Source organism: Carassius carassius, chromosome 1 (assembly GCF_963082965.1).
Source record: "Carassius carassius chromosome 1, fCarCar2.1, whole genome shotgun sequence".
Classification (NCBI taxonomy): Eukaryota; Metazoa; Chordata; class Actinopteri; order Cypriniformes; family Cyprinidae; genus Carassius; species Carassius carassius.
In genome coordinates, this window is record NC_081755.1 from 33,344,023 (window position 1) to 33,364,605 (window position 20,583).

Genomic DNA, 20,583 nt, shown 5'->3' on the forward strand with positions numbered 1-20,583 from the left:
ACTGGAAATTATCATCAGGTTTGGAAACTTGTGGGGTTCATGAGGCTCAAGTGTGGCTCACATCAGGGACAGACCAAATACTAAAAGACATGCGTGAATAACATAATCTGTGAGTGAAAAGTTTATTAAATTAGAAAAAAAAGGAATGAAAAATTGTTAAAAACTTTGACTGTTTTTTTTTTTTTTTTACATTTTTTCACGTTTGTAACTCATAAAGACAAGACAGTGTTGCCATTATGCTTGCATTTTGTGAATTAGCTGTTGCAGTGTTCATTTAAATTGTTAAAATCAGCAAAACATAAGAAAATGCAATGATTCAGATTTTTACATAACGAGCAAGGAGAAACAACTCAACCCTGATAATTTTTATACTTAAATTATATGTTTCCTTTTGACCAGCCCTTTGAAAATATGCTTTTATTGTATGCTCCACTTCCTATCTAAACTAGAATGTAAATCTTCTTTAAGGAGAACATATTTTTACTGATTACATCTATACAATATGATCATTTGTAAATGTATCCGAATGAACACTGAAGTTGTTAATTAACATGTCATATTTGACATGGAATAAATCATTTAAACATCAAACAATATTCAAGACTTCAAAAGTGTGTAATGTGTCCATTAACACAACATGCTACAAAAATGAGATGGAAACATGGGAAATAATCTTTTAATACAATGCTCCGTATTTAAATATAATGCTGCATAACTGCATCTTAGTATAGACAACATGATATGCAGTAATAAACGCATATTCACACTACCATTCAGAAGTTTGGAGTCCATTCAAAAATTCTTTAAGTACATCTCACCAAGGCTGCACTTATTGGATCACAAATACAGTAATATTGTGGAATATTATTGCAATTTAAAATAACTGCTTTCTATTTTAACATATTTTAAAATGTAATCTATTCCTGTACTGGCCAAGCTGAGTTTTCAGCATCATTACTCCAGTCTAGTGGCTAAAGAGGTCAGTGTTGGCAGTTATCCCAGCGCAGGTTGTGACACCTGCATGGTGCTCTGCAAGAGTGTGGTTGTGAGAGAGAAATTATGCACAAAGGACATTGAGAAGGACATTGAGATGCTCACGGTATCCCTCCGGCCTCCTTTTCTGCTTAGAGAGTTTCCCCAAATACTTGTGTCTGTTGTGTATATTCACCCAAAGGCGAATGTGAACTTGGCTATGGAGTACATTGAGAAGAGTTTAATGAAATACCAGCAATTTTTATCATGGGTGATTTTAATTGTGTAATTAAATGTTCTTAAATGTGTATTAAGGAAGAAATTGCCTGAGTTGTCAGATTTGTTTGACATTCAGGTGATAAAGAAAGCGGATCAAATCATATCTGACACATCTCAACCTCTTTATGATTAATTTCAGACCCTCCTCTCAGGATCCTTGTATAGGGTCCCTCTAGAGAGGACAAACAGATTTAAAATTTCGTTTGTTTCATATGCTATTAATTTGTTTAATTCAAATAGGAAGAGGTAGTTTTTCGTCCTTTTTATATGTTCTATTAATGTTGTGTATTTGTCTGTCTTGTATGTAGTGAAATCTATCATGCTGCAGATAAAGTTGCCCCTAAGGGGAACAATAAAGTTTTTACCATTACAATTTACAATTATCCCCTCCTGCCTGTCAGGAGAGCTGGTGCCAGACACACTTCTCTTCATGGGATGGCATCCAGCCTGGGTGAGAACACACTCTCTCTCTCTTTCTCCGTCTCCTCCCTCTGTTTGGATGTGTTGTCGGAGTCACTGGCTTCACTGTCTGCTTGTTGGCGCTCCACACAGGTAGCGTAAAGGTACGTCTGCCCAGTTCCATCCCGGTAAGTGCAGAAACACACCATCCGCTCATCAATCTCAACACGTTCTCCTGCTGAGATCACACGATTTCCAGCAAAGCAGTTTGGCCCTATGAAAAAGAGACACGGAGTGATTTGGTTACAATTAGAGCTTCTCATATAGGAATAGCTCACCCAAAAATGAAAACTCTGTCATCATTTCTTCTGTATGAAGTAACTGTATAAACCTGTATGCCATTTATGTTCAGTGTAACCCAAAAGAAGACAATTCAGTGGAGTCCAAACAAATACCTTCTTTTGTTTTCTCCAGAATAAATGAAGTCATGCAGGTTTTGAACAACATGAGGGTGACTAAATTATGACAGAATTTTCATTTTTGGGAGAACTATCCCTTTAAAAACTATTTTCTACTGAATGCTTGATCTCACATAGAAATTGCCATGCACATACACAAAAAAATGCAATACATATTTAGTATGTACAGAATCTTCTGTTTTGAAATCGGTACACATTACCTGTCAGATTCTATATGAACATTACATACACAAACTATCACACACACAATCTGTCCACCTCATGCCTTCTGTTGTGAGGGATGGCCCAGTGCCCCATAATGCCTGCGCCATCCCAGCATGCTGTGGACAGGTTCCTATTTATAGACGGCATGGTAGTAAGCAGTCCATCGAACAATTCCATTGCATCATTATTTTCCCATGACATCACCATCAACTATGCAGTAATCAAGAAGAAATAAATCAAAAACAAGAGGTGAGGGCGCCACACACCATCAAAGAAACTTTTATTACTGATCCTCAAAACACAACCTTACAGGCCTCTCAGAACACAAACAGGTCTGGACAGATGCAGATGTTTGTTAAAACATTATGTTATTGTTAGTGATGTTGGACGGAGCAGACATGCACGAGAGATGTTGCATGTGTAAAACCTCTCACCATTTTTGCACACAGGACAGCAATGGTTGGGTTCGTATACAGGATTCACACAATGTAAGGTAGGGCAGCTGGATATGGTGCAGTAAACTTCTCTGTTGACTTCACACCGGCAGCGCTCACAGGGTGACAACTGATTAAAACAGGAACAAAAATTCACTGGGGACATATTGATTGATAGGTCAGGGAAATCACATATACTGTCAGAGTGTCAGAGACAGTCTTAGATCAACAGCTATGAATGGATTCATCTAAAATCATTTCTTTATACTCAAATGTGTACACTTTTACTAGATACAAAACTTTTACTGAGTATTTTAAATTAACTGTCACTCACGTTTTTGAAGATAGACTTGAATGTGCATGATACAAACCAACATTTTTATAATGCATGACTGAAAACATTTTGTAACATGATATTGATGTACCATTTATATGGTAATGCAATGTCTGATTTTAAAATGGGTTTTAAAGGATGAATTTTTTGATTTTATGTTTTCAAGTGATATATAATTTCTGATAATTTCTTAAATGTGATAGAGAAAAAGGCAACGAAGAAGTCTTTTTTTTAAACAAAGGTCAAAACTCCTGTTATAATGTAAATTTTTGAGGGTGCACTCTTGTCATAAATTAATCTATTACTTTTCCTACATCATTTTTAACAAAAAACATTGGTAAATATATATTTGGGAGTCTTAGACCTTTCCAACGATATATAAGTTTGTCAAGATTAGATTAGATTGTAATATAGTGAGGTAAACGTAGGCGTCCCGTATTCGGGACGGGGTGACAGTTAAGGGGTTTTAATGTAGAAGTAACAGTTTAGGGGTAAAGAAGATGAACTTTTAGGATATTGCACTAGTGACTGTTTTCTAGCCTTTTTTCTAGCCTTAGTTTTGTTCCGTATTCTAGAATTATTATTATTTTTTTTTTGTAAAAGTGTCTGACAAATGTACGTTTTTATCCCACAAACATTAGTTCACTGACTAGGCTTAAACATAACACATTTTTTATGATGTCCTAATTTTTATGTCCTGTGATAAAACAAACCAAACAATGCAAAAGGTCATCATTACATATTATAATTTCTCCATTGTTATAATAAACTTAAGTACGTTAGTAAAACAAAACAAACAAACAAAAAATAATCAAAACGAAATATTATAATCATTATAAAATGTCCATGGCAGAACAATATCTAGTGCAATCAATGTATTTTTTTTTAATGTATCGACTCACCTTAAATTGCTCCAGTATTCTGTAAGTTTTGCCACCGTACACACAAACTTTACTGACAGCTTCACACACGGGGCAGCAGGACTTGTATGTGATGCGCGTGCATCTCGGGTGTATACGCGGGCACCTGGGTCTGACACACACGGGTCCATCCTCTGTGCAGGTGCAGGGACACGCGGTGGAGCTCGGATGATAAACCTCTCCGATGCTATAAACAAAACCTTGGTCGTCGATACAGAACTTGCCACGATAGTCACCGAATTCGTATTCCAGCTCGGATTTGGAAGAATACTCGGATGCGCTTTGGAGAACGAAGCACTGGAGTGCAAACGAGATGCAAAGGACGGGAGAGCGCATCCTTGCTGGCAGTATGATGTGGTCTGGATTGTCATCATGCGCGTGCGGCAGTGCATAAACATATGCCCAATGACATACACCACAGAAAATGACCCTCCTGTGAATTTCACATTCCGCACTATACGAAAAAGACTAAAACTGTAATATTATTATTATTATTATTATTTTGTTAAGTATGGCTTCAAAAAAAAAAATTTACGTTTACTTTTTACAATATATCAAGTGCTTGTGTTAGCTACACCTTAAGAATAGATATAATATTTCACAAATATTTTATAATGTTTTTAACGTTTCCAAAACTATTCCTAAAGAATTTGCTCTTAAAATAATATGGAAGTGGTGCATGGATGCACACCTGGCCAGGGCTACATCATGTATCTCACGTGAAGAGCTTCACAGAAATGGTGGTGTAACATTTAAATCTACCATGTTTTTTTTAATCATCAAATTACACTACTTTTATTCCATTTTCACTCTGCTGATCAAATGACTGAAATGTAGCACAATTGCACGGTCCTTATGATCCAATCTCTTATTTGTACATTTAATGTAACTTTGGCATGCTTTGTCTTTAAGGACGTGAAATAAAAAAAACTGCCCCAGACTTGGAACAACACAATTTAGTAATCTACAGGTGCTTCTCAATAAATTTGAATGTAGAGGAAAAGTTCATTTATTTCAGTAATTCAACTCAAATTGTGAAACTCGTATTAAAAAAAAGTTCAGTGCACACAGACTGAAGTATTTAAAGTCGTTGGTTCTTTTAATTATGATGATTATGGCTCACATTTAACAAACCCCCATCAATTCACTATCTCAACAAATTAGAATAGTTCATAAAACCAATTAAAAAAAAACATTTTGTAAATTGTTGGCCTTCTGGAAAGTATGTTAATTTACTGTACATGTACTCAATATTTAGTTGGGGCTCCTTTACTTTAATTACTTCCTTAGTTCGGCATGGCATGGAGGTGTGGCACTGCTGAGGTGGTATGGAAGCCCAGGTTTCTTTGACAGTGGCCTTCAGCTCATCTGTATTGTTTGGATTCTTGATTCTCATTTTCCTCTTAACAAAAACCTCATAGTTTCTCTCTGGGGTTCAGGTCTGGTGAGTTTGCTGGACAGTCAAGATCACCAACACCATGGTCATTTAACCAACTTTTTGTGCTTTTGACAGTGTGGGCAGGCACTAAATCCTGCTGGAAAATTAAATCAGCATCTTCAAAAAGCTGGTCAGCAGAGGGAAGCATGAAGTGCTCCAAGATTTCTTGGTAAACGGGTACAGTGACTTTGGTTTTAAAAAGTCACTCAGTCCATTCCTTGTGAAGTTCACTCAAATTCTTGAATCAATTTTGCTTGACAATCCTCATAAGGCTGCAGTTCTCTCGGTTGATCTTTTTCTTCCACACTTTTTCGTTCCACTCAACTTCTTTGGCAATGAATGTTTGTGGCTTACCCTCCTTCTAAAGGGTGTTAATGATTGTCTTCTGGACAACTGTCAGATCAGCAGTCTTCCCCTTGATTGTGTAGCTTAGTGAACCAAACTGAGAGACCATTTTGAAGGCTCAGGAAACCTTTGCATGTGTTTTGAGTTGATTAGCTGATTGGCATGTCATCATATTCTAATTTGTTGAGATAGTGAATTGGTGGGTTTTTGTTAAATGTGAGCCAAAATCATCACAATTAAAAGAACCGAAGACTTAGACTACTTCAGTCTGTGTGCATTGATTTTATTTAATACAAGAGTTTCATAATTTGAGTTGAATTACTGAAATAAATTAACTTTTCCTCCACATTCTAATTTATTGAGAAGCACCTGTATACCTGAAATTACATTTATTCTGAGAGCTATTGATTTCTAAAATGAATCTCTGTATATATTTTTTAATTTGTAAAATGTTTTAAGAACTAACATTTCTTGCTTGGAGTGTTGGGAAAAGAATGATAAATGATAAAAAAATTCAGCCAGGGCACCATTAAAAAGTCGCACTCTACAACTATGCTGACAGAGCACTTTTTACTCTTTGTGTCAGACATGATGATGATGTTGTTGTGTCCATTGTTCTGGTCGGGTTGCTTGCTTTTTGTTTTTCAGAGGACCACGTCGACTAGAGCACCTCCCCAGCCCCTAAATTTTGCCCTACAATGCACTGCAGCCACATCAGCCAAGCTCCAATCACGTTGCCTTTATAGGTCCAGAAACCTAAAGTGATTTCAATGATCCAGAGAGTATATTATTACAAATAAAATAAACATTATATAGTACAATACTAACATTTACTAACATTATTATATCAGCTGAACAATTAAGATTTAAATACCATCTGAAAGGGGTGAAATAACATGTTAGGCTACCTGACTTGTTAGCCTGGCTTGACATCCCTCAGATTCTTGATGACGCGTTTAGTAATTTAGTTCATTTAAATTACACAAGCAAGATAATCTGGTGAGTCTTTTATGTGTAATATTCTCCTCACAGGTTTTGTTGTCACACGTGGATTCAGTTATTACACAACTGCGTGTTGAAGACGGTCAACTAAACTGTCCGTGATCTACTCGCTCGTTTTTAAATAGCATGCTGATATCCTTTGTGTCTGACTTTTATTTTTTCAATAATTTTTTTAAAAATTATTATTACTATTATTATATTATTTTTATTTTATTTTCTTCTGTCGGCCATTTACCAAAACAAACCTTGGGACTTAAGAACTAAATTTTGCATCATTTGCATTGTAATTCTATTTTATTAGTAATGACATGCACCGCCCGCGAACTCTCATTGGATGATAACACACGTGATTATAATTCTGAAGAAAATGATTCGTCGAGACCGCTGATCAATAATTCATGAGAAGAAGAAAAACACACATGACTCATTTTCTACAACATTTTTTAACTTAACATTTAAACGTGCACAGTGACAGATTGTCAGACTCTGGTGTACTCTGCTATCAGTTTAGCGTGTTATTGTGATACCAGTAACATGTAGCGATACATGTTTATCTCGACGAGGCAGGTTTAGCCTAGCGGCGAGCGTCGTTACAGTCTGAATGTGTTTGTGCTGTATCAGCTTACAACTGTTCCCCCAAAACCGCCTCGTTTTATAGTTGTTTTAGCTTGATTTTAAAAACAGCTGCCCCGGAGATGGCATCAGCAACGACGACGGATCCGGGTTTTAATCCCGGAGCCATAGGGTTACCGGAGTCTGTGGTCCCCGCTAGCATGTTTGCTCCGGCGCGGGGATGCGGCGAGGATGACGGGGCAGAGTTCTTCGAGGACGGGGAGATGTTCAACGGCGAGGTCGTGGATCTCGGCATTGACTTCTCCAGCAAGGTAGGCCTCAAACTGTCTAGTCAGCCAAATCGTAGTAAATTAATGCGTTTACAAAAATGTGTATTATTAGTGACTACACGTTGGAATTTTGAAGGGACAGTTTTAATTATGTTTTTAATTTCTGTACTGTTTGAGATTTTCACAGTTTTACGAGCTGACCACTGAGCTAACCCGGCTACCTTTAGCGATATTTAAACACATTTCGTATCGTCTATATGATATCATATGCACCTGTCGTAGTGCAGAATTAAAATATGGCTTTCTGATTTGTCCATCTGTTTGGGGGTTTAGCTATTAAACAAGCTGATTATAGACCGCAAATTAATGCATTAATTCCAATGAATGAAATATGGACAGTTTGTCAGTTGAAAAAATGACAGCCTCCTGATGAAATATCAGCGCAACAGAGGGATTTCCCTTCAGAAGAGGGTGACACTGGAGGAGATAAATAGATCGGAGAACAAGGAAGCACATTTTATGAATTTATTACTTTTTGTTTTGTTTTTGTTTATGGTGCAAAGTTTTTTAACATGAACGGTGTACAACATTTTCCTTCCTTGAAATTAGTTAACTGAAAACTCTTTGCCAAGACAGCCTTTTTTTATTTTAATTTGGTTAAACACTATGTACTAAAATATTTCAATCTTGATAAGGTAAATAGATAAATACACATTATAAAGACTTATACAAATGACCTAATCATACAACAAAATGACTAAAAATGTAACATAAAAAAATGAAGATTTTTTTTAAAAACCACTTCAAAATACAAATAAATTATAATAGTATCACTTTGTTACTAAAATAATCAAACTGGCAATATAACCTCTGATTATTGAACATGATAATAAGCTAGTATCTGAATTGTATCTAGTAGCCTGAATGCACTGTAAGTCACTTTGGATAAAAGCGTCTGCTAAATGCATAAATTAAATTTAATTTAGTACTCTTTTACAAGAAAATAACTACCCTGCATCTCAATATCACTAGTAGCTAATTATTATGTACAAGCAACTACTACATAATTACAGGTTTAAACAACAAATGTAGGTTTTGTTTTTCACACATCCACTATTTATCCCAAATAGTATTAATTTGATTGTTTTCGGCACCTATTCCAGTTTCACTAATAACTATTTATTAGTTCTGGTATTTATTTCGTAGTTACCAGCAACTATTAAAATAGTTAATAATATATATTACCACTTTTCTTGTTTTAGTCACTAGTGTGCATGGTAGAAGTAATTGTAATATTTTTAATTGAACTTGTAATGTCTCAGTCTGAACTTTTCTGACTAATCATGACGCATGACAAATGATTAGTAAGATGAAAAATGTATCTTAATAATTATTGGCATGGTTACTAATAGCTAAGAAATAAGTACTAGTGCATACTGCCTACTAGTACAGAAGGTACTATAAGTAGTACATGCATTATATTTAAACAAGAATTAGTGAAATGTTATCTTAAATAGATTTAGAAGATGTATAGCATGTCAAGCCGGGTCGTGCGGTGACACGTCAGCTGTTCATAAGCTAGTTTAGGTCTACACATCCACCCGTGCTCAACCTTGAAGGACGTGGGAGCTGTGGCAGCTGCCTTCTTCTCATTCATCAGACAGGTTCAGACTGAGGGGAGGATCTGTTTTTGTTTGGCTGGAGCTGAGCGCTGTGTTTTTTGCATGAAGCTTCGTCACTTTGATTTGTGTATCATTACTCTTCACAACGACTGATGTAACATGCAGTAAAGTCTGGCAACTCTGTTCAAGTCCATTGACTTTGTTCCTTTTACACTGGTGTTGAGTCAGACTTGGTCTTTGTACTGCATTTATGAGTGTAACAAACAGAAGAAATGTTGTTCCACAGTCGTTCTGTGTTTAATAAGATTAATTTCTGTGATGTGTCATAGCTAGCCCTGGTCAGTCCCAATGGGGAACAGTACGACTCACTACTACGGCAGCTGCGTGAGAGGATGGACGAGGGCTGCGGGGAGACCATCTATGTCTTGGGGGTGGGTTCAGGTGAGAAACTAAGAGGAGAGCATTAAGACTCATTGTATTAATTTATTTTAAGAATACCCACCAGCTTGTCTGTCACACTCTTTCAGATGGAGGAGACTATGGTTTGAATGAGAGCGATATGCAGGCGTCTGTGGCCACAGTGAGGTCCATGTGCGAGCAGATCGAGGCAGACCTCATCCTGTTGAGAGAGCGTGCCGAAGCTGGCGGCCAGGTCAGAGATTACCTCATTCGCCGTCGAGTGGGAGAAGCTGACTTCCTGGAGGTTAGGTGAGTGATGAGACCGAGTGACCGTTCAGTTGAACCAAAATAAACACCTGGTCTCATGTACTCATGGTTGATCAAACATCTTTTTTTTTTTTTTTTGTGGAACATAAAATGATTTGTTCTGTACAATGTCCAGGCTGCTTTTTATCCAAACAACGAATGTTGACAATGCAAAAGATCAAAAAAGGTCATCCAAAAGAACATGAATGTACACAAACTTTTAATAGTTATTTAAAACTTGTATTTAGGAAGGAGACATTAAATTGATAGAATGTGACATTATAGACATTTTCTAATGTTACTGAATTGTTTCAAATAAATGAAGTCCTTTTGAACTTTCTTTTCATTAAGGAGTTTTATCAAGTTTTTTTTTCCACATCATTAAGCAGTATTGATAATAATGAAAGGAAATGTTTCTTGAGCAGCACTCGGTAGATTAGAGTGATTTCTGAAGGATCATGTGACACTGACTGGAGTTATGGCTGCTTTGCAATGACCGTAATAAATTACATTTTAAGATTGTACATTTTAAATATTTCACAATTTGACAGTTTTGATCAAATAAACATTGTCTTGGTGAGCAGAAGAGACTAGGCCTGCTGTGATGTTGATGGTGTTACCGTGGTTAAGCTGCATCAAAGGTCACGTCACTTATGCACCGTTCCCCCTCCGTCATGTAGATTTTTTTCATAGTAATAATAAATGCAGTGTGTCAAACGACAGTCATATCACAGATTTCATTCATCACATGAGGAAAGTGAGTCGAGCTGACTGACAGTAAGTGAGGAGAGGCAGACAAGATGATGGAAGAAGGTTTAGTTTCGAAATTAAATGCTAAAGCACATTTTTGGCAATATTTTAGTCCATTTTTGTTTGTAAAACAAACACAAACATTAACATTTGTAATAAAAGTTAAGTTTTATAGTGAGTTTGTCGTTTGTACTGCTTTATTGTTGTCCAGTCAAGCACTTGATGCAAAACTGGGGGTTATTTGAAAGTGAATGTAAAATGTGCACAGGGATTTATAAGCCATTTAAAAGCAAAGGAAATTGAGGAAAAGAGGGAAAACTCCCTAAAGACTCATGCCCCGGTGATATCAGTATTACTGCTGTTGTCACACATGAATTAACCAGTGGGGAAATTTCCTCACTGTCACAACCGTATAAGAGACGTCTTTCAAAAACCGTGTTTACAAACTTTTGAACAGGAGTGGAGCATATCAATGATTCATATGACTCCTGCTCTGTCATATTAAAGGAGCATCTTTAATGCATCTTCCAAGTTCTAAGAAACTTTTCCCTTATTGACTGTAGCCATGATGCATTACTGGCTCAAAGTCGTGATGGTGTTTTCCTCAGGGTGGCTGTAGTGGGGAACGTGGACGCCGGTAAGAGCACTCTGCTGGGGGTGCTGACTCATGGAGAGCTGGATAATGGACGTGGCTTTGCACGACAGAAGCTCTTCAGACACAAGCATGAAATGGAGAGTGGCCGCACCAGCAGCGTGGGCAACGACATCCTGGGATTTGATCAAGAAGGACAGGTAGTCAACAAACCCGACAGTCACGGAGGCAGCCTGGATTGGACCAAGATCTGCGAGAAGTCTTCTAAAGTCATCACCTTTATTGACCTCGCTGGCCATGAGAAGTACCTGAAGACTACTGTGTTTGGAATGACCGGCCATATGCCTGATTTCTGCATGCTGATGGTAATTGGTTCCTTCAGTGGCAGCATCCTAACCAAATATGAGCATGAGTGAGCCACATGAGAAGTGACTAGACTCACTGTTGCTCAAGGTTTATTCTTAATAGTATGTCAATAGCATGTTGCTAAGCTAAGAGCTCAATACTCTTAACAAGCACAACAAATATCATTTAAAATAGTCCATATTGATTTATTATTTCGTTAACTTTAAAAACAAAAACATTTTTAGGTCTGATTAAAATACATTTGTAATAGACATTTCCTTCTGAACTTGATGTTTGGAGCACATTTATGAGACGTAAAAGTGCTGCCGATGTGGGCAGATTATTAGGATTTGTAACAGAGTGCTCTAATGAGTGTTGACATCTGTAAAATTTACTCCATTTTTCTCTCTTGCACAGATTGGAAGTAATGCAGGGATTGTTGGCATGACCAAAGAGCACCTGGGTTTGGCGTTGGCTCTCAATGTTCCTGTCTTTGTGGTGGTTACAAAGATCGACATGTGTCCAGCTAATATTCTTCAAGGTCAGCCATAATAATGCCATTGCTTAAGTGACTGTAAATTATGGAAAGCAGTAGCCACTGCCATACTAATGTAACACTGTCTTTTCAGAGACCTTGAAGCTCCTGCAGAAGATCTTAAAGTCTCCAGGCTGCAGAAAGATCCCTGTCCTGGTCCAAAATAAAGATGATGTCATCGTCACAGCATCCAATTTCAGCTCTGAGAGGTGATGCTTTCCCACAATACACGTGACGTTTGTGCTTACCGCTGACTCTTATCCCAGTTATTCTCCAGACTTGCATATATTTGTTTGTTTTGTAGAATCTGTCCCATCTTCCAGATCTCTAACGTCACAGGGGAGAACATGGACCTGCTGAAGATGTTCCTGAACCTGCTCTCTTCCAGAAGCTCATTCAAAGACCATGAGCCTGCTGAGTTCCAGATAGACGACACCTATTCAGTACCAGTAAGCACGATGTCTGTCTCCGTTTATATATTTATGTGTCCCCTCTCTCATCGGTCCAATTATTTTTGGCCAGGGTGTAGGAACAGTAGTGTCTGGGACAACGTTACGAGGGCTGATTCGACTCAATGACACTTTGCTTCTTGGACCAGACCCTTTGGGCGCTTTCCTCACCATCACTGTCAAATCCATTCACCGCAAGAGGATGCCTGTGAAAGAGGTCCGTGGTGGACAAACGGCCTCTTTTGCTCTGAAAAAGGTTTGTGGTGTGGGTCCCAAACTAAATGGAATTAAATATTTAGGAGACAAGTAAAAATTTTCCCTGCTAGAGTTTTTGAACAGTCGCAAGCCACTGCCAGCATTTTTTTTTATAATTTCCTCTCAAACATCATGGCCCCCAGAATATTTTGTTGTATTGAATATCTGAACATGCAATACGTCAAAATAAAGAACATAGCCTCTACTTTTAAACAAATAAATCAATTTTATTATTATTATTATTTTATCAACACTTTAATGTAGGTAAGTTTCATTAAATTGAGCTGAGAACATCACATTTTTATCAAATACTATATATGGATCATATTCATTACAATGATCAAAGCAAATATGCATTAGGTCACTTCCATCAGTACCCCCAAACTTTGCACAGTACTTCACGGTACCACTTCCTGTATCTACATTTTCACTCCGTAACATTAGGTAGTTTCATTCATATGCTGGTTGTTGATGATTGCATTATTTTTCATATGCATTTGCTTACATATGATATCACTTGTTTCTGTGTCTTCCTCTCATGTGTTTTTGTTCAGGAGATTGTGGACTCATTTAGGAGATGTGTAATAGTGCCCCCCAGTGTGTAACAGTGAAAACACAAAAACCTGGAAAATTCAGTTTGGCAGGGAAAGTCTTAATTTAGTCAACAAATTACAGAATTGTTCAATAAAATGGTTGTTGAGAAGTTCTCTTTAGTGATCCTGATTATATTTGTGACATAAATATATAAAGTAACTGTTTTTTATGAATATTTATACCTGTTTGGAAACAAATGCAGTTTTTAAACCAGGGCTTGAAAATGAAAAAAATTCAATCGGTTCACTCCGAGCAGAATCGATATGTTAACGTTTCTGTTCTGTGTTCCTCTGATATTATTACCATTCCAAAACCAGTTCGGGTGGAAGAAATACCGGTTAATAATGTTATTTTTTTAAAACAATATTACTTGCCTAATAATAAAGTACAGCGTTTTCTTTACTCAAAAGGAAAAAATAGAGATCTAACGTTAGCCAATAACCCGCTGCGCTTAGTCACAGTCAATACAGCATAACCTTTTCTAGATTTTGGACAAATGTAGGCAACTACAAAATATATATGTCAACACTTTAAAGACATAAAAGTATTTAGAATATCTTTAAAAATGTTAAAATGTAAATAAAAGAAAAAAAGTAACACTTGTATAAGATTGCGTTTTGAGAGTGAGAAAGAAAAATACCTTAAGTCGCGGCATTTTATTAAAATACTAACAGACTCTGAATACTAACATACTAAAATGCCTGTACTCTAAAGCAAAATGTTTACAAACATTATAAAATGGTTATTAGTTTTCTCTCCAAAACAAATCGTCTAAAGTTTAGGTTATGAAAACATCAATCCAAATGAATCTAAGCTGAAGCTGATGCCTCTTTCATTCGGCAAGAATCCAAATGTTTCCATGTTCCAGACGAATCTGGATGCTAAAATAGGATTTATTATATACTGTTTGTACTTTCATCTACATAAAGTCCTTGTGAAGGATGATGTTTTATCAGCACAGTGAGGCACGGTCAGCTTAACACAACATTTTGTACATCGGAGCAGTGTAACTGTTTCTTTCTTTAACTGCATTTTATTTTGATAATGAACAGGCTTCAATATAGCAACATTATGTTGTGTGTGTGCACGCGCGCAAGGTCATACCAAAGCTGGTTGGTTTTACAGAAGCAAGACATAATTCAAAGCTGTCAAGCTTTTGCAAAATAATTAAAACTGTAAAGCTTTTGCAAAATAAAGAAAACTTCTCTCTGCTTTTTCGTTTTCCTTTCTGAAAACTTTGGAACGTGTCACAATGAACCGTAATTTAGCACATTTTTTCTTTGTTTTGTTGATCTGTCAATATGATTTAAGTGAAATATATTTAGTGTAAATGCCTATATTCCTTTTTATGTAATCCTATAGTTTTTTTCTGTTTTCTCCATTCCCAGAAGCACTGCAGGTGCGTGTGATCTGTTAAATTCATCTCACACTATCCTCAGATAAACTCTTTAAGTGTGGTGCATTGAGACTTGCCCATGATGAGTTCACAGCTGAGCGGACATTTCACTCGCTGGCTTCAGCGTCACATTTGCATAGGACGTACTGCTGGAATTCATGATTGGTTGACAGCAAATTTCAAATATTAAATGGAATGGTAAAATAACGTTATTAACCGGTTAATGTCCATTTCAAATTTTCGATTCTGTTCGGAACTATGAAATTTGATTTTGTTTCTGGTTCTGTTCCTGTCAAAATTTCATTTGTTTTCGTTTTCGTTCCTTGAACCGGTTCAGAGCCCTGGTTTAAAGTGCCCCTATTATGCAAATTTTACGGTTCTTATATTGATTTTGGAGTCTCCTACAATAGGATAACATGCATGCATGGTCAAAAAACATTTTTGTTTTATCAAAATGTATTTGATATCACCTCTTTTTCCAGCAATTCTCAAACGATTCATTCAAAGCAGTTCAAAGATTCAGTCTCTCTAAACCCTTCCTTTCCGTGAGCCTGCTCTGCTCTGATTGGTCAGAGGGCTCAGTCTGTTGTGATAGGTCTAACGCATACAGAGCGTGTCGGAAACAATACACCTAGAATTACCTGTTTGTGGGCGGGGTCAAGTTGTTTCTGGGCTGGTCAACGTAGAACATAGAATTATATGTAGAATTATACAAATTTGTTACCCATTTAAGTGGGATTTGAAATTACTAAGGACTCGTTTAGGCTGTACAGAGTCTATTCTTTATTTTGGGAGACAATAACTTTATTTATCGTGCACTTTCGGCTGTACAACTATGCAGGTCATTTACATTCACATACAGTTACATCACAGACTGTGTGAAAGGCAATATTGGAAATGGCATAATAGGGGCACTTTAAATTACAGTTGGACCTCACTGCTACATGTTGTGAATATGTATTATTAGTTACAGCTAACAGTTACTGATTGAATCATCAGTTAAGTAAGAGATCAATTGAGCTATTTACTCCGGAAAAGGGAATCGTTTTGACCGACACATTAAAAGCTGGTTCTGAATCATTGGTTCATGAATGGGATCTTGTATATCTTGTCGTTCATTACAACATTCCTTCTCTTTTCTCTCTCTCCTTCAGATCAAGCGCTCCTCAATAAGGAAAGGCATGGTCATGGTGTCCCCACGATTAAACCCGCAGGCATACTGGGAGTTTGAGGCTGAGATACTGGTTTTACATCACCCGACCACCATCTCGCCTAGATATCAAGCAATGGGTGAGAGAACATGCACTTGCATGCTCTTAAATGTAAATATGAGATTGATTTTGTACCATTTCTCTCACTTGTCTCTTCCTTCCCACAGTGCACTGCGGTAGCATCAGGCAAACGGCCACGATCCTGTCTATGACCAGAGACTGCTTACGCACAGGAGACAAAGCTACCGTACACTTCCGCTTCATTAAAACCCCAGAGTACCTGCACATAGACCACAGGCTGGTGTTCAGAGAGGGGAGAACTAAAGCTGTGGGCACCATCACGAAGGTCAGCTTCATTTGAGGGTGTAGGCTACAACATGGAAGTGTTTCAGTATTTTCCGGCTAGCAGTTGATCACTTTTGTTCCTTCCTTTTGTGGCTTGTAGTTGCTCCTGTCAACAAATAATCAGCCGTCAAACTCCAAACCTCCGCAAATCAAGATGCAGTCAACAAAGAAAGCCCCGGCGAGAAGAGAGGATGGAGTGGCCCCGTCCGGTGAGGAGAGCGCTAGCACAGGCTCGCCAGCCGCCCAGCAAAACATACCACAACAGGTAATAACAACAGATGAGGGGACGGATAACAAATATAAGATGTGCAATGCTTCGATTTTATAAGTACTGGTGATTTGTTCTTTCCTGTCTGGTCTAATTGCTTTCTGTCACTTTTTTCCCTTTACTCCACGTTTTCATTTTCCTTTTAATTCTCACATGAAATATTTCTTTTGCTTCACCTGCATCACACTCTTCTATTGCTTTTCTTCACCTATGCTTTCATTTCATCCCTCTTTATTTCCCGTAAATTGCTCCGTTTTTGCTTTTTGTTTCACACTTCTTACTGCTTCAGACAGAAATGGAGGAAGAGCCTCAAAACAAAGAGAACAAGGTAAAACAAGGGACAGCAAGTGACTCATTCCCAAGACTGCTAATTACCCCTCTCGCAGGAGCTGTGCTGTTTCTAGAGTCTCAACATCCTGAAAGCACAGTGCACGATGCATCTTTTACCCAAATGATACTGTGGCATGGAAATGAGTGAGGCTTGTGACCGGGAGGGTGTCGTGTATTGGCTGGTTTGGGAGTGCACAAAATATTAAACACTGTAGTGTTCCTGTAACTCTGCATTCAAGCACAGATTACTATTTTGTGTGATGTTCTAATTTTCTCGGCCAATGTTACAGTGATCTGTTTGGTTGACAGTTTAATTAATAATTGGATTTTAATTTGAAATTTGAATTTTAGACATTTACCAAAATAGTTTTTTTTTTTTTTTTTGCATGTGGCAGATTACATTTTTTGTGTGGTATTTTAAAGATTTGCATTTTTTTTCTAAATTATTATTATTTTTTTAATAGAGGTGAAGGTAAATTAAAAATAAAAACAATTTTGGCTGATGTATTTTTGATTTAATTTCTGAATACCATCTCAAAAGCTAAAACATTTACATTTTTTATTGATCCATCTAAAATTCAAATTAACAAAATTCTAATCTTTTTTTATAGCTGCATAAAAAAATTAAATGTGTGGTTATATTTGCAAATCAAATATTTATTAATATTTATCAGTAATCAAAAATCTAATATTTATTAATGAAGAACTAACATTTACTATGAAAGTTTTTTTTTTAAATTAATGTTTTGAATTGGTTTAATTTTGTATTTTATTTACATTATAATTAAGATGTTATGAATTATGTTTGTTTAGATAAGATACGATTAGATTTTTTTAAATATCTATATAGTTTTATATAATTTTTATTTAATTTGTAGTTTTTTTTTGTACATCAATTTAAACTGAAAACAGAAATGTTACTGTAGCAGCTAGCTAAAATAAGATGTTAATTAGTTTTTTTTTTCAGTTCTAGGTTTCATTAACTGTATTAACCCTGTACACTTCATGTACTTGGTGTGTAATTTATGCTGTTCTGCTGCTTATTATTAGTATCTATGTTTACTGCTGCAGTATAAAGTGGTAGATGCTGGCACAGCAGGATCAAATGTAATGTTTTCAAGGGTCAACAATCATCTTATAACTTCTTTTCTCCTGTCTTTTGAAGCCAAAGTCTGGAGGCAGAAGACGAGGAGGTCAGCGGCACAAAGGCAAACCTCAAAGCGGTTCCACAGTGACCCTCGCCGGTGCGGTCGGGGGCTGCTAAACTCACGCCTTCAGGAGTCCAGTTCACCCTCCATGTTTTACTCATGCCTTTCACCTGCCCACATGGACCAGACCACTTTGATGACCAGGCTTAAGAGTTCACAGAACCAACTTGCACATTGTTTTGTGAATTTTAATTTATTATAAGATGTGTGTGTGTTTGTAGACTGTATATACCGTAGATTTTGAGACTATAATAGGACACATACTGCATAGTGGATCTGTTTTGGCTGTATATGTCAACATTGAGTCCATTCTTCTCGCTGAACATTACATCATGTACTTGCTCTGTGACTGTCAATCTTGTCACATTTTTAGGATAATCGCAATGGAAAGGATGTAAAGCTCTGGCGGCTGAACTCTTCATTATGTAGCTGTTTTTAAGGGACTATTAACAAGACTTGTTACACAATTGCATTTAATTAGAATTAGCATTATTATTGTGGACCATGAACTGGATGTGTTCCAGATGTTTTCGGTAGGTGATATGACCTGAATTCAGTGGGGGCTGAGGACACTGGGATGGCAAAGTTTGCTGGCAGCTAGTTTGGTGTGAAATGTGTATTGGCAAGTAAACACGCTTTGAAATCTAATCGCACTCATTGCTATTTACCTCATATTACAGTTTATTTACACTTGCCCAAATCCTTGGTCAAGCTGAGCAGATCACTCAAGTGTTATCAGGCCTGACAGACCTGGCTCAGGATCTGGGAACAAACTTCATACACACAGAGCAAGGGACGAAGAACAGAATGTAGATCTTGAGGTTATAAAATGTGTCTAATAGTTCATGATTGGGGAACTTTACAAACCAGTGCCAGTTGTTCTTAAAATGTTTTATCAAACTTGTTTTTTTCCAGCTGTGATCTATATGCCTTCAGAACACTTGCTGTAATTTTTCAAATGGCTTTACTGTTTATTAAGCTTTAGTATTCACACCCTAGAGGCAATATGATATCTGGACCATTCTCTGCGTTTTCATGTTCCAATACCAATATACAAATAAACTGATGTTCACAATATCAGCAGTGTGTGGTTCTTGTTATCTAGTCCAGCGGTTAGATCAAATACCCCTCTGTGGCATTAAAGATGGAGCAGGTATCTCTGTTGTATAACATTACTGATGTCTAGCATTTTACATTTACATTCAGAGACAATGAATCATTTAGTTGTTTAGTTGACATTAACTGAAAAAACCCTCTCCATTTTATAAATGATTTTATCAACCTTCTTGTGAATACTTCATGCATGTTTCACTTTTACAAAACGTCATAACTGAGTCCTCCAGTTGGACTTCTCAAATCAAGTCTGCCCAAAAATGAAAATCCTGTCATAATTTACTCAAGCTTTTTCAACTCCTTTTGAGTGTATTTCTTCAGTTTTTACACAAAAGAAGATATATATATATAAAAAAAAGAAGGAAAACAGTTGAGGACCCCACTGACTTCCATTGTATTTTGTCCGTTCTATGGAAGTCAATGGGGACCAACAACTGTTTGGTTACCCATATTTTTCAAAATATCTTCTGTGTTCAACAAAGAAAAGAAACTGAAACTGGAATAACCTGACTGTGAATAAATGAAAATGTTCATTTTAACATTTTTTGGGTGAACTGTTTAAAATCAGTTCTTTCTTACATTAGACTGCAAGCTATCATTCAGATTCGCCTCCATTCAGTCAACCACAATGGGAAGAACCAAGCCTATGTATGGAAGCATATGGGTAGCAATATTCAATTTGGGATGTAATAAGCAAAATGACAATGCAATATGTAAAATGGCAATGCATTTCTGTATTTACATTTACATTTTCCAATACATTTGTGCCACGTTTGGTGCAAAATGAAAATGAAATTACATAATTTTCATTTGCCATTTCATACACCAGTTTTTAATATGTAAAATGAATACGAATTTGAACGCTTTATAAGTTGCAAAATTAAAATGAAAATGTATTACAGAAATGATTAGATATGTATAACATGTTCAAGCAAAAACTGTGGCAAAATTATCATTTAAATGCTATTTTTCTTAAATGCATTAACACTCACAGTCAAGACACAAATCTCAAGAAGAGGATTCAAGTGAGAGAACATGGACAAGACAGTTGGCCTGTGTACAGTACGTTTTGATCATTTCGGTTTATGGCTTCAATATTTCATTCGCACTTGCGGGCGGCGCTGAAGCGCTCCTTTCATCTGATTGGTCGAATCGCTCCACCTTCAAATTGATTTGCTCATGATTTATTATAAGTATTATTATTATGAAATAGCATG

At 36.8% G+C, this 20,583-nt stretch overlaps 2 protein-coding genes across 3 annotated transcripts; one reads left to right on the forward strand and one right to left on the reverse strand.

The window, feature by feature from the left end:
* Positions 1–1,607: 1,607 nt before the first annotated feature.
* si:dkey-283b1.7 (brorin) lies at positions 1,608–4,459 on the reverse strand. Its single transcript, XM_059557016.1, has 3 exons — positions 4,004–4,459; positions 2,768–2,897; positions 1,608–1,924 (listed from the first exon to the last, which is right to left on the reverse strand). The coding sequence occupies exons 1-3, from the start codon at positions 4,355–4,357 to the stop codon at positions 1,680–1,682; spliced, it is 729 nt and encodes a 242-aa protein (XP_059412999.1). The 5' UTR covers positions 4,358–4,459; the 3' UTR covers positions 1,608–1,679.
* A 2,661-nt stretch (positions 4,460–7,120) lies between these two features.
* On the forward strand, positions 7,121–19,330 carry gtpbp1 (GTP binding protein 1). Of its 2 annotated transcripts, XM_059557017.1 has the most exons (13): positions 7,121–7,690; positions 9,600–9,711; positions 9,798–9,978; positions 11,334–11,682; positions 12,080–12,203; positions 12,292–12,406; positions 12,502–12,646; positions 12,720–12,902; positions 16,046–16,181; positions 16,270–16,448; positions 16,548–16,712; positions 17,005–17,043; positions 18,211–19,330. In XM_059557017.1, the coding sequence occupies exons 1-13, from the start codon at positions 7,502–7,504 to the stop codon at positions 18,307–18,309; spliced, it is 2,016 nt and encodes a 671-aa protein (XP_059413000.1). In that variant the 5' UTR covers positions 7,121–7,501; the 3' UTR covers positions 18,310–19,330. The 2 variants fall into 2 exon arrangements, with proteins under 2 accessions (XP_059413000.1, XP_059413001.1); XM_059557018.1 differs by lacking the exon at positions 17,005–17,043 and having other exon boundaries at positions 7,132–7,690.
* Positions 19,331–20,583: the final 1,253 nt, after the last annotated feature.

Excerpts from the sequence above, each read along its gene's own strand:
- si:dkey-283b1.7 (XM_059557016.1), bottom strand. The coding sequence starts at position 4,357 with ATGCGCTCTCCCGTCCTTTGCATCTCGTTTGCACTCCAGTGCTTCGTT. Across the intron at positions 2,898-4,003 it reads GAATACTGGAGCAATTTAAG|TTGTCACCCTGTGAGCGCTG; the intron begins GTGAGTCGATAC and ends TGTTTTAATCAG. Across the intron at positions 1,925-2,767 it reads CTGTCCTGTGTGCAAAAATG|GGCCAAACTGCTTTGCTGGA; the intron begins GTGAGAGGTTTT and ends TCTTTTTCATAG.
- gtpbp1 (XM_059557017.1), top strand. The coding sequence starts at position 7,502 with ATGGCATCAGCAACGACGACGGATCCGGGTTTTAATCCCGGAGCCATA. Across the intron at positions 9,979-11,333 it reads GCTGACTTCCTGGAGGTTAG|GGTGGCTGTAGTGGGGAACG; the intron begins GTGAGTGATGAG and ends TGTTTTCCTCAG. Across the intron at positions 17,044-18,210 it reads CTCAAAACAAAGAGAACAAG|CCAAAGTCTGGAGGCAGAAG; the intron begins GTAAAACAAGGG and ends TGTCTTTTGAAG.